Source organism: Lepus europaeus, chromosome 7 (assembly GCF_033115175.1).
Source record: "Lepus europaeus isolate LE1 chromosome 7, mLepTim1.pri, whole genome shotgun sequence".
Lineage (NCBI taxonomy): Eukaryota > Metazoa > Chordata > Mammalia > Lagomorpha > Leporidae > Lepus > Lepus europaeus.
This window is the reverse complement of record NC_084833.1, coordinates 19,197,548-19,209,581: the sequence shown is the minus strand read 5'-3', so window position 1 is coordinate 19,209,581 and position 12,034 is coordinate 19,197,548. Positions and strand designations below refer to the sequence as shown.

General features: G+C 46.8%; 1 protein-coding gene across 8 annotated transcripts in view; it reads right to left on the bottom strand.

The window, feature by feature from the left end:
- The window catches only part of PHF21A (PHD finger protein 21A), a 225,658-nt gene that overhangs the window by 32,405 nt on the left and 181,219 nt on the right, over positions 1-12,034 (bottom strand). For 6 of the 8 annotated variants that reach the window (XM_062196248.1, XM_062196251.1, XM_062196250.1 and 3 more), the window contains 3 exons: positions 11,565-11,768; positions 4,803-5,054; positions 3,576-3,665 (listed from right to left, as the gene is read on the bottom strand). In XM_062196248.1, coding sequence (XP_062052232.1) covers positions 3,576-3,665; positions 4,803-5,054; positions 11,565-11,768 — 546 coding nt within the window. The remainder of the gene's footprint in view (positions 1-3,575; positions 3,666-4,802; positions 5,055-11,564; positions 11,769-12,034) is intronic. The other 2 variants (XM_062196254.1, XM_062196253.1) reach the window with 2 other exon arrangements.

The following is a 12,034-nucleotide window of genomic DNA, read 5'->3' as shown; positions in this document are numbered from 1 at the left end:
CCCACATGGGTGCAGGGGCCCAGGGCCGTCCTCCGCTGCTGTCCCAGGCCGTCAGAAGGTAAACTCCCCATTCTTCACTACCCAGTCTGGCCTACTCCTTCTCAGTCTCCATTGGGGTCCACTCTTCCTATAGGATTTTGGCCTGCAACCCCTTTTCCTTCTAATGGCCTCACTTTTGCTGGCAGTGCTCACTCCTCCCACAGCTTCAGTTATCATCTATGTACTGAAGACTCCCACCTCGGACCAGGGACATTTCCTCCGTTTCAGGATCATTTTCAACTGCCTGTTAGACATCTCTCCTTGGACATCTCATCAGAAGTTCAAAATCAATTTTTCTAACACCAATTTCTTCTTCCAATCCTTCCTTCCTCTATAACCACCTTAGTAAGGGGCCTTTTCTTGACAAACTTCAGAATCATTCGTGATGCTTCCTATTCCAATCCTACTTCCTAAAGAGTTCTCAAATCTGTCTACTTTTTATCTCACTGCAACTACCCTCATTTATGTTCGGCTTACTAAAACAGGACTGGAAAACAAAACAAAACTGTTGTTAAAAACATGCAAGAAGGGGCTGGCGCTATGGCGTAATGGGCTAAGCCTCCGCCTGCAGCGCCGGCATCCCATATGGTTGCTGGTTCTAGTCCCAGTTGCTTCTCTTCTGATCCAGCCCTCTGCTATGGCCTGGGAAAGCAGTAAAAGATGGCCCAACTGCTTGGGCCCCTGCACCCGTGTGGAAGACCCAGAAGAAGCTCCTGGCTCCTGGCTTCAGATTGGCTCAGCTCTGACCACTATGGCCATTTGAGGAGTGAACCACCAGTTGAAAGACCTTTCTCCTGTCTCTCCATCTCTCTGTAACTCCACCTCTTGAACGAATGAAGGAATAAATAAACCTTTTAAAAAATATGCAGGCAGCAGGTACAAACCCTGGTTCTACCACATGACTAGCTGTGTAGCTTCAGGCAATATACATAACCTTTCTAAGCAAACTTTTAAAACTAAGACCTTGTGGGCAAAACTCTTGCCTTGTGCATGAGAACTGAGCCTTCAGGTAATTCTCTAGCTCTGTTCTCCTAGAAACCCAATAAACGTAAGAATGTCAGCAATGTGACCAGCAACAATACTGGTGACAGAAATGACCCCCTACTGATCACTGAGTCCGGATGGAGAGAACTAGAGCGTCTGAAAGGACTCGGTGCTTGGTCTTCCCTAAGTGGGATGATGGTAACTTGGGCATATCCAACATGGAGACCATGAAAGCCATGCCTAGGGAACTGTTACAAAATGTGCTGGCTTCTATCTGAGGGCCTCCCTCCCACTGTCCTGGATAAAGCTTTCATTTCCTTGCACTTGAGGATTCCTGGGCAGCCCCAGGGACTGCTGCATGGGCTGCTGTAGGGACTCCCACTGAACAAAATGTCCAAGGCTATCCTGCTGGCATGCTATTCTGTATCATGCCAAGTATGGCCTGGGATAGCCTTGTGAGTCTGAAAGTTTTGCTGAACTCAAAAATAAACTTGGCGGTAGGAAGTATCCCATAGCAGGAAATACTTCTGATATTTTAGCTGGTATACACACATAGACATAAAGTCTATCTCTCTAAAAACATAACTTCATGAAATACAGGACACAGCTAATATTTCTTATTCTGTTCTACTCACGTTACTTAACTCTGGTTACTATTCACTAAATTAATTTCATAGCCAACTAACGAGTTGTGATGGATCCCTTGTTTGAAAAACATGGCCTAAATAGCCTCAGATTCCTTAGCTAAGTGACACCTACTATGGTTGAGGATTAAAATAAGCAGCCCATGTGAAGTGTCCAGTGGGGACCTGGCACACAGCAAGAGTCCCCACACCCTGGCTCCCCCATCACTGACAGTGTCCTCACTGTTCTTTCTGCCCCAGTCCTGGTATCTCCCGTCTGCTCCATGCACAGACAGGAGGGCTTCTGAGTCATCATCTGACCACGTCAAGTGCTTGCTTGAAAACACTCACTCAGTGGATGCCCACTGCTCCTAGGATGAGGTCCAGACTCCTGCAGCCTGCAGGAACCCACAGGCTCCGGGGCGGTGCACTTGCCCGGCCTCATCCCAGCCTGAATCAGTCACATGGCCCTTTGTGCCCACACAGCAAGTCTCCTTTGGTTCCTTAAATACCCATGCATCTCCCTGCCACAGACCCGCATGCCATGTTCCCCCTTTGCCAGGGCCCTTTTTATTCTCCCCTAAAACTCTGTCAGCATAACTTTGGTAGGATTTTAGGTCTCACACTGAATTCAACCCTTTAAGGGCATCTTGAAGCAGCTTTGTCCAATACTGTACAGAAAGGGCTGGGTGTTCCCCCAGCATGGCCTCAGAATACCCTGTCCTTCCCACAGTGGGCACCGTTTGTGTGTCTGAAGCTCTGCGCGGGCAGAGAACTGCCTTCTTGACCACTGGCGGAGACACAGTGCTTCCTACAGCACTTGCTGCCCAAGGCACTTGTTAAGGATGTATTTGATAAATGACTGAAAGTACCTTATCTCATTTTATCATTGCCCACCTCCTCCCCAGAGGCTATTCAACACTGTACCACTGGCCGGCGCCGTGGCTTAACAGGCTAATCCTCCGCCTTGCGGCACTGGCACACCAGGTTCTAGTCCCGGTTGGGGCGCCGGATTCTATCCCGGTTGCCCCTCTTCCGGTCCAGCTCTCTGCTATGGCCCGGGAAGGCAGTGGAGGATGGCCCAAGTCCTTGGGCCCTGCACCCACATGGGAGACCAGGAGAAGCACCTGGCTCCTGCCTTCGGATCAGCGAGATGCGCTGGCCGCAGCGGCCATTGGAGGGTGAACCAACGGCCAAAAGGAAGACCTTTCTCTCTGTCTCTCTCTCTCACTATCCACTCTGCCTGTCAAAAAAAAAAAAGGTCAAAACTGTACCACTGATGACAAAATTCCTTTCTCTTTTCTCTTTGCCTGAAACCAAGGGCCTCAGAGAGGAACTCTCATCCTTTTAATCACATCAAAACTCCTAAGATTTTAGACACTCGACCCTGATAAGGGTGAGGGTCCTTCTAATTGCAGGAGGGGCACTGTCAGAGTAAACAGAGTTGCTTGGGCCCAAGGAGCAAGTCCCCCGCACCTTTCTGTCACAGCTCTGTACTGAATACGAGCCTCTATACCATGGGTTTTCAGACCAGCACTAGATGATGTCTGCTGGTTCGTCTGGCTCTTACTTCCCTTCCTGTTCTTTTTTTGGCATATGGGAAATAAAGTTGAAAATGGCCACTGCATACTTTCCCACTGCCAGGCAGTAAGTTAACATAAGGTTTCTAATGACGCTATCTTAATTGTTTAAAATTTAGAAAATTTTCCTTTTCTTTTCTCTCCCCCTGCTATTGCCTTTGGTCACTGCTAATAAAGCCTAACAATAAAATAAGCTTCCGTCCGGTAGAGAAATCGACAGTCAGCATGGTTGGCTGAGGAGGACGTCAAGTCAGCTGTGCTGACAGCCTCGCTACAGGCTGTTCAGAGAGGGCCGGCACGGTTTCTGTCCCACCTAACCCATCCCTGGCCTTGTCACTGCTTCACTCACCTGTGGAAGAAAGTTTGGACGTGGAGTGAGTCTAGGAGGGGGAATAAACTGTGGTACTTTGATGGGCTGAGGAGGTGTTGCCTGAACCTGCTAAACAACAACAAAACAAGGCAGATAAATAAACCAGAGAGAACAGTCAGTGCTCGATGCCGAAGCTAGGCATTCTCATTTTCAGCACCAGTATTCTGTGGATCAGACGGTATTTTCTGTAAGAACCCCCTGTGGGGTGAACTGTCTGAACACTGCATCAGGCAGCCTTCCTCTCTCCCCTGGGTACTCTGCCCCACAAAGTGAGCCAGTCACACAGCTTTCCTCATACACTTCATGGGGATAGGGCAGGCTCAGGAACCTTAAGCAATTTCTCAGACACTCAAGAACTCTTACTCTTAAACATGTTTTTAAAAAATTCAAGACTAGATCCAAAATAAATCCAATTTGCTGCCTGGTCGAATGGGCTCTTTCCTGATACAAGAGCTTTATCTCACAGTGGAGGGGTTTACTCCGGTGGGGAATCTCCTAACTCTAGCATCTGGCCAAGCGATCTGGTTGCTGCGCTAAGGACTCCTGGGTGACTCACGGAGCTTCACTTTATTGCTCTCTAGTTTCACTCGTCACCGGTCATCATTTAAAAGCCACCAAAGGCTCTTAGCTACCATTTTAGGAAATGAACGGTATATCAAAATTTGGATATTGTTCCCTAAGCTTCTGAGAAACATGTTTTCTCAACGGCTTGGTCCTATAAATCTCATAAACAATTCTTGTTCAAATACTTCCTCCTGCAACAGATCTTCTTCTGATAAAACGCGGACACTGCTGCTGTTAGTTTTGGAGTTTGCGGAGCATTCTTAAAGTGCCTTGACTAGCGCCAGCACTTCCTGGGCGCAATCATTTAATGGGACAGAGCGCTCAAGAGCTGAGCAGGGAGTGTTCCGCCAAGCAGTGACACAGCTCCACGGAGTTCACGCGCTCCAGTTTCACAGGGAGGCCTGTGGTCAGGCTGCAGGGACACTTTCATCAGGCCGTACTCCGACCGCAGAGAATGCACGGATGCGGCCCTGGGCGTCAACACGGCTCTGTAGTATTTGAGCAGCGAGCAGCAATGCCACATGCCCTTGCCTGGCCTGAAGGGGAAGGCTGGCCTCCGAGAACCGTGGCAGGTGCCTGAGGTGGATGTGCCCTACACTCATGTCCTGAGCCCTCTCCCGTGAGCGGCAGCTGCTGGCTTACCAGAGTGACTGTGTTTTTTGCCACAATTTGGACGGCCTCTGCCCCAGGCCCAGTGACCTTACTGGACGTCTGCAGGTTGACTGGCGTGTTCTGGACATCGGTGCCGAGTACAGCCTTCTGACTGTTGATGGCGGTCACCATAGCAATGGTAGGTCTCTGGCCCACAACAGAGGCCGGCATGGTCGCAGTGGCTGCTTTTAAGACGAGAGGTAGTGTCTTTGTGGTAATCATAGAAGCTGTAGTTACAGTCTTCTAGGAAACATGGAGAACAGACATTACAATAATGAAATGTGATCCCACTGAGTAGTATGCTACTCAATCCTGGAAGAAAACAAAGCAATAATTCTCACAGTCAACCAAGTTTCTCAGTATGACAACATTTCTTTCATGCACAGAGAGCACATTTCTTATTACAGGGAGAGATGACCTCTAATTTGCTACAGTTCTCAAATTAGCGTCACTGGTAAATGGCCAAGTTCACTGTAGTAGCCGCCGACTAACATGAGTGCGGGGTTTACAACAGCAAACTGGGGAGAGTGGTTACTGATACAGAACATGAGTGTTCTGGTTTCTTTCGGTTTTTCTCCTTTACTGGCTCTCAATTAATTTATGTACAGGATGCAAAGCAATGGGGTACACATCATCTCTATCCTTAATTGCTACAGACTCACGGACGGGAAGAAAGCCACCACACAAACTGCTCGTGTGCCTCCCGTGACACAAAGGCTGGGGTAAAAAGACTGTGTCTTTCTGGTTTTTTTGAACATCTCTGGAGAGGAGGAAGGGAAATTCACATGAGGATTAGCACAACCATTGCCTCGCAGGCCGTAAATCCCTAACTCCAGATAACCAAACATACTAACCAGCTAGTAAAGCACATACGGTTATTGAAACCAAAGGGATAGGAGTCCCTGCCGTCACCTCGTCTCTGGAGAAGTGCTGCATAAGTGACTGAAGATGCAGTGACACGTGGCTGGGTGGAAACAAAAGCCCCAAACTGGACAGAGGGGACAGAGAACTCTTCCCACGCCACAGCCAGTTCTGCTGGAGGGCGCTGCTCTGGGCCAGTGGGAAGTACTCTGCTCTCCCGCAAATGGACCTGGACAACTTCCCCTGGGACTTTGTGGAACTGCCTGTGTGGTAAGCTGCTTGGCTGTGGGCAGTGTTTCCCTTCTCTGCCTTTTCCACACATATTATCCAATCTTCCCACATCTTTCAGCCTTCTTTTAACCAAAAATTTAATGAGCTGTGCTCACTTATCCCATCATAGCCTAATTAGCAATCCTTACTAATGTGCACAAATAAAATCACCCAAATGTGTGCTTCCTCTTTTCCAAGACAACAACACTGGAGTGGCTTTTTATTTTATTTATTTATTTTTTTTTTTGCCACTGCCACCTCTAATGTGAAATGGGTGGGAGGAAAAGGGTCACAGTGATATTTACTTTGGGGGGTAGCAGGTCATCTGCTTTCTATCAGTGATGGAAATCAAATAAAAGTTAAATGCTGTTTACCATCAGAAATGTTATAGTAGGACAGCAACAAGGACCATTTATTACCAGCTATTTGTAATGGGCATTTTTAACGCAGCATGATATCAACGCTATCTTTCAGTTTAAAACATTTACACGCAAGGCATTTTTCATGTGGTGAGCAAGTCACACTGGCTGGCATTCAACCCTGGTGCCACCATGGGCTGTGGAAGTAACGCTGTAGCCAGCAGAACTTAGTGCCATGCATTTCACAGTTGTGTACACTGCTGTGGCTTTTTGTTGACAGGCAGAGTGGATAGTGAGAGAGAGAGAGACAGAGAGAAAGGTCTTCCTTTTTGCCGTTGGTTCACCCTCCAATGGCCGCTGCGGCCGGCGCATCGTGCTGATCCGAAGCCAGGAGCCAGGTGCTTCTCCTGGTCTCCCATGCGGGTGCAGGGCCCAAGGACTTGGGCCATCCTCCACTGCCTTCCCGGGCCATAGCAGAGAGCTGGCCTGGAAGAGGGGCAACCGGGATAGAATCCGGCGCCCCAACCGGGACTAGAACCCGGTGTGCCGGCGCCGTAAGGCGGAGGATTAGCCTGTTAAGCCACGGCGCTGGCCAACTGCTGTGGCTTTAAAGGGGGTCAATACACTTCTGCTCCAACACTTCTGGTTTAAGCAAATCACTATCGATGTTCTGATTAGCTCTTAACTTACTCTTTTAGAAAATCTTGAATCAAACTTCAAACTCACCTGAACTAAATATCTACCATTAACCAACACTTAAAAAGCACTCCAACCTAATAAGCTGTTGTATCTTGTTTTTCATTTTACTGAGTTGTGGCTGATTTTACTACCTGCATTTCCTCATCTATATAACCCCATATAGTACACAGACACAGGCTAGTACCACATGCTTCGATGAAAACTTTTTTTTTTTTTAAAGATTTCTTTCTTTCTTTATTTGAAAGGCAGACTTACAGAGAGAGGGAAGGAGAGAGAAAGAGAGCTTCCATCCACTGGTTCACTCCCCAAATGGTAACAATGGCCAGGGCTGGGCCAGACCAAAGACATGAGCTTCTTCTGGGTCTCCCACGTGGGTGCAGGGGCCCAAGGACTTGGACCATCTTCCACTGCTTTCCCAGGCACATTAACAGCAAGCTGGATCAGAAGTGGAGCAACCAGCTCTTGAACCAGTGGCCATATGGGATGCTGGCATTGCAGACAGAGGCTTAACCTGCTACACCACAATGCTGGCTCCAAAAACTTTTTGAAGAACTAATGACTTATTGTCCCCAAGACAAAAGCACTGTATAATCTCTGCTTCTGGCCTTGTGCTTCTTCTATTTCAATTAGGAGGGAATATACAACTGAACTCTTGGAGTATTAGGGTTTAGATGACAAAGAAAATCTAGAATCCAAGCACAATGACAATATGTAAACTGCTCTGCAGGAGCACGAGAAGGCAGAGAGCAGAGGGGTCTTAACAACAAAGACAACTATTTTTATGGAAGCTGTGATTAGCTCCTGGCTAGTTAATGTGGCACAAATATGATCACTTTTAAGAGAAGGCAGCAGTGGCACTACAGTGTCATGAAGGGATTATTTCATGAACTAGAATTCAATGTACAAAGACATGGTAGGGCCGGTGCTGTGGTGCAATGGGTGAAGCCGCTGCCTGTGGTGCCGGGATCCCATGTGGGTCCTAGTTCGAGGCCTGGCTGCTCCATTTCTGATCCAGCTCTCTGCTATGGCCTGGGAAAGCAGTGGAGGATGGCCCAAGTGCTTGGGCCCCTGCACCTGCGTGGGAGACCCAGAAGAAGCTCCAGGTTCCTGGCTTCAGATCAGCCCAGCTCCAGCTGTTGCAGCCATGGTATGTGTGTGTGTGTGTGGGGGTGAACCAGCAGATGGAAGACCTCTCTCTCTGCCTCTCTGTAACTCTGCCTTTCAAATAAATAAATAAATCTTTAAAAAAAGAGAAAGAGAGGAGGAGAGGAAGAGAGAAAGAAAGAAAAGACAGACAGACAGACATGGCAAGTAATACTGATAACAAAATCCTTACTTTTCTTGCTAAATTATTGTTGTTTATCTGAAAAGTATGAGGTTAAAAAACAGAAGGACTCCAATGTACACATCAGAACTTAGAAGGATTCTGCCTACGGATTCTAATTAACCTCTATATTTCATTTCACATTATTTTGTTCAGAAAGTCATTGTTGGACACTCAACCACAAATAGAACCCTCCCTCTCTGTCCACCAGAGTTTGATTTCTGTTTGGTTTCATCAACTGTTTTCTTTTTACACTTGCATTGTATCACTACAAATGAAAGGGCTGTGAGCACAGGTTAAAGGGTGAGTTGGGATTAACAAAGTAAAGGTCTTTCCCTCCCTACCCCCAAAACCTTACACATTGCTCCCTTTATGCTTTGGTACATGCCAATCACCTGACAAAATACAAACTCTCCTCGCACCATCCCTCCCTGCCCGTCGGCTGCTCAGGAGGTATTCCTTTCTGAAGTCGCATGTTTACTATGTCCCACACACAACCTCCCATTTGTCCTTGCCCTCAGAACCCTTAACCACGTCCCTCTGACTGCCAAAATCCCCAGGAGTTTCAGTATGCACTGGTGGCTTCTGCCACCAACCAGCGCCCTCCTGCCTCTCTGGCCTTCTCTCCCTGGCCACTGTTTCATGAAATCCATGCTCCAACCCTATCAGCCTAATTGCTATTCCTGGGCATGCATTTACTCTAAAAAACAAATCAATGTATTTGAAAGGCAGAGTGACAGGGAGAGAGAGAGAGGGAGAGGGAGAGAGAGAGAGAGAGAGAGAGAGATCTTCCATTCACTCCCCAGATGTCTGCAGCAGGCAGGGCTTGGCAGGCTGACCCGAGAGCCACAAACTCCATCCGGGTTTTCCATGTGGGTGACAGGGACCCAAGCACCAGGGCATCTTTCGCTGCCTTCCAGGAGCATTAGCAGGAAGCCGGATAGGAAGCGTGTGGCTGGGCCTCAGACAGGCACTCTGATGTGGGATGTGGTACCTGAAGCACATCAGCCACGCGTTCACTTCGTCAGCCCCAGACTTCTGTTCACACTGTTTCTTCCCTGTGATGCTCTTCCTTCTGCTCCACCACTGGAAACCTGTTCCTCTCTCAAGGTCCTGCTCAAATGCCACCTCCTGGAGGGTCACTCTCATCTCTCTAGTCAAAATACTCTGTCCTCTGGGATTTTCATAGCTCTTGACTGGTCCCTCCATTCTAGTGAGCAGTTTGCAACTTCCTCTCCCTCTCTAAATGCTTTCAATTCCTGAAAACGGAACTCTGCCTTACTTTTAAGTTAATTTCTCCTTTACAATGAGTCACACAATGCTTGCACATAGTAGGGCCTCAGTAAATATTTCCAGAATGAATGAAAATTAAGTCAATTATCATGATATAACAGATTCTTGGCAGGGACCATTTCTTCTTGTACAGCAGAATCAAGACAGCATTCAATACATAATGATCAATAGTCTACTGTGAAGACAAGGACCAAACACCTAGAGGATCTTATGACTTTTAACATTAAACATTTCATTAGACAAAACAAAACAATATAAAACAAAGTTTGGCTAAATCAATGAAATAAATCCAAGTGGGCTACGAGATGGAGAGACACTACATAACACCGTTCTGGGGAGGGCACCAGGGCCCTCACCATCCACCATCCCAAAGCAGCACAGAACTCAAGAGTCTCAAGGAAAAAAACAGCTATTACAAGTACATGACAACTATTATTCCTTCCATGGGCACACTTTCTCATTAAACCACAATTTGCAAAGAGAATAACCTAACCCAATCCTGTTTAAGTCTAAGAAAAGCAATCCTGGGGCTGGTGTTGCGGTGTAGCAAGTAAAGCCATGGGCGCTGGTTCGGGTACTAGGTGTTCCACTTTCAATCCAGCTCCCTGCTCATGGCCTGGGAAAAGCAGCAAAAGACAGCTCAAGTTTTTGGGCCCCTGCCACCCATGGGGAGATTCCAGTGAAGCTCCTGGCTTTGGCCTGGCCCAGCCCTGGCTGTTGTAGCCACTTGGGGGAGTGAATCAGCAGGGGGAAAATCTCCGTCGCTCCCTTTCTCTCTTTCAAACACATTAATTAATTTTTTTAAAAAAGTATTCCTGTAATCTTTCAGAAGCAATACCAGTCCTGATCAGGGGATTTTTAAAGTCAATTTTAAATGCCTAATTTCCAAATATCCTTGGGGGGAAAAGATTAGGGTAAAAATTACATAGGCTGCTCTAGCAATCTGCTTTACAACATGGTTTTGCTTTTTGCTTCTCTGGTTTCACATGGTATAGGCATCCTGGCATTGTATGGCAATAGAAGAGCAGATGAATGGACACACTTCAGCCAGAACATCTGAATGCAAATCTTGGTTCCATCACAGAATATCTGCATCATCTCAGGTAAATTACTTACCCTCTTTGTCATCCTCATGGGCTTAGGGCAAGACATATGCCCATTACATACGCACTCTGGAGAGTGCCAATACACAGTAACTTCTACTAGAGGTTAGCTAACTTTAGTATATTATAAACAAGTCATTCACTTCCACAGTGCTGTACATGGACCATCCTGATGTCTACAAACAGTGAAGCACATCTTTCCTCCCACTCTGAAGACACAGTGACAGTCATGTCTCCGCCTTTTGGCTAAGATCAAGTGTCAAGACACAGTGAGACTTGGTGTTGGTGAGTGAGAGGTGTCCATGCTTAGGTTTCAGAAGATTCCAAAGACTTTGCAACGTGCAATAATGAGTACAGTAAGTACGAACATGTATCCATAGCTTTCAACAAAATCTTAAAGGGATCTTTGTTATAAAACAACTCTAAAAGACATGAAATCACACAAACTTTTAGAATGTTTTGCAAATAAACACCTCTAGAAATTCAAGATAAGACTTTAATTCTGATGTAATGTACAGAAGACATCATCTTTCCCCTTTCTTTAGAAAGGTGAGAAATCATTCAATGTTTGCGATTTCCTTCTGCCAAGGAATTTCAAGTGATCCTCCCCCAAGTTACAGTACAAAACCGTAACCAAGATAACTTCTGTTAGTGCTATGAGCTCCTACAGTCTGAAACAGGGCCCCGGACTACTGGACCAATAACTGAGATTGGCACATGATTGGCCATTATTATTATTTGTTTGCATCTGCAAAGAGAGACAACTGTCATAGCACTTCTCACGGATGAAGCAATCATCAGCTCCATGCGGCTCACAAGGCCCGTGGTGTCAGCCCCACCGTACCTGGGAAGCAGTCAAGCTGGGGGAGGGCGCAGCCGCCTGCTGGGCGTGGTGGTGGTGGTACTGCTGCTGCTGCTGCAGTGGTAGCGGCGGCTGCTGTGCTGTCTGCAGCTTGTTTTCAGGCTGTGGCAATGGCTGGATTTGGAACTTGTCTGGTTGTTCTTGTTTTACTATCAAGTTCTTCCGCAGCTGTTCAACTACTCTTTTCTACCAAATGAGAACAAAAAGAAGAGAAATGTATTAGCTGCATGGAAATTAGACTTCTCCAACACCTTTTCTCTAACTAGCTTCATCTAAACTTGCTACATCTAAAATTTACACACATTCTATACAAGAGGAGTTCAATGTACTCCACAGATATATGAAACTGATGGTGTACAAAATATTTAATATGTAAAGAGAAACCAAGGCACACAGATGTAAGAAAAGTGAATAAAAGCCCATTGAGCAGAGCTCAGATTTCTAGATGCATT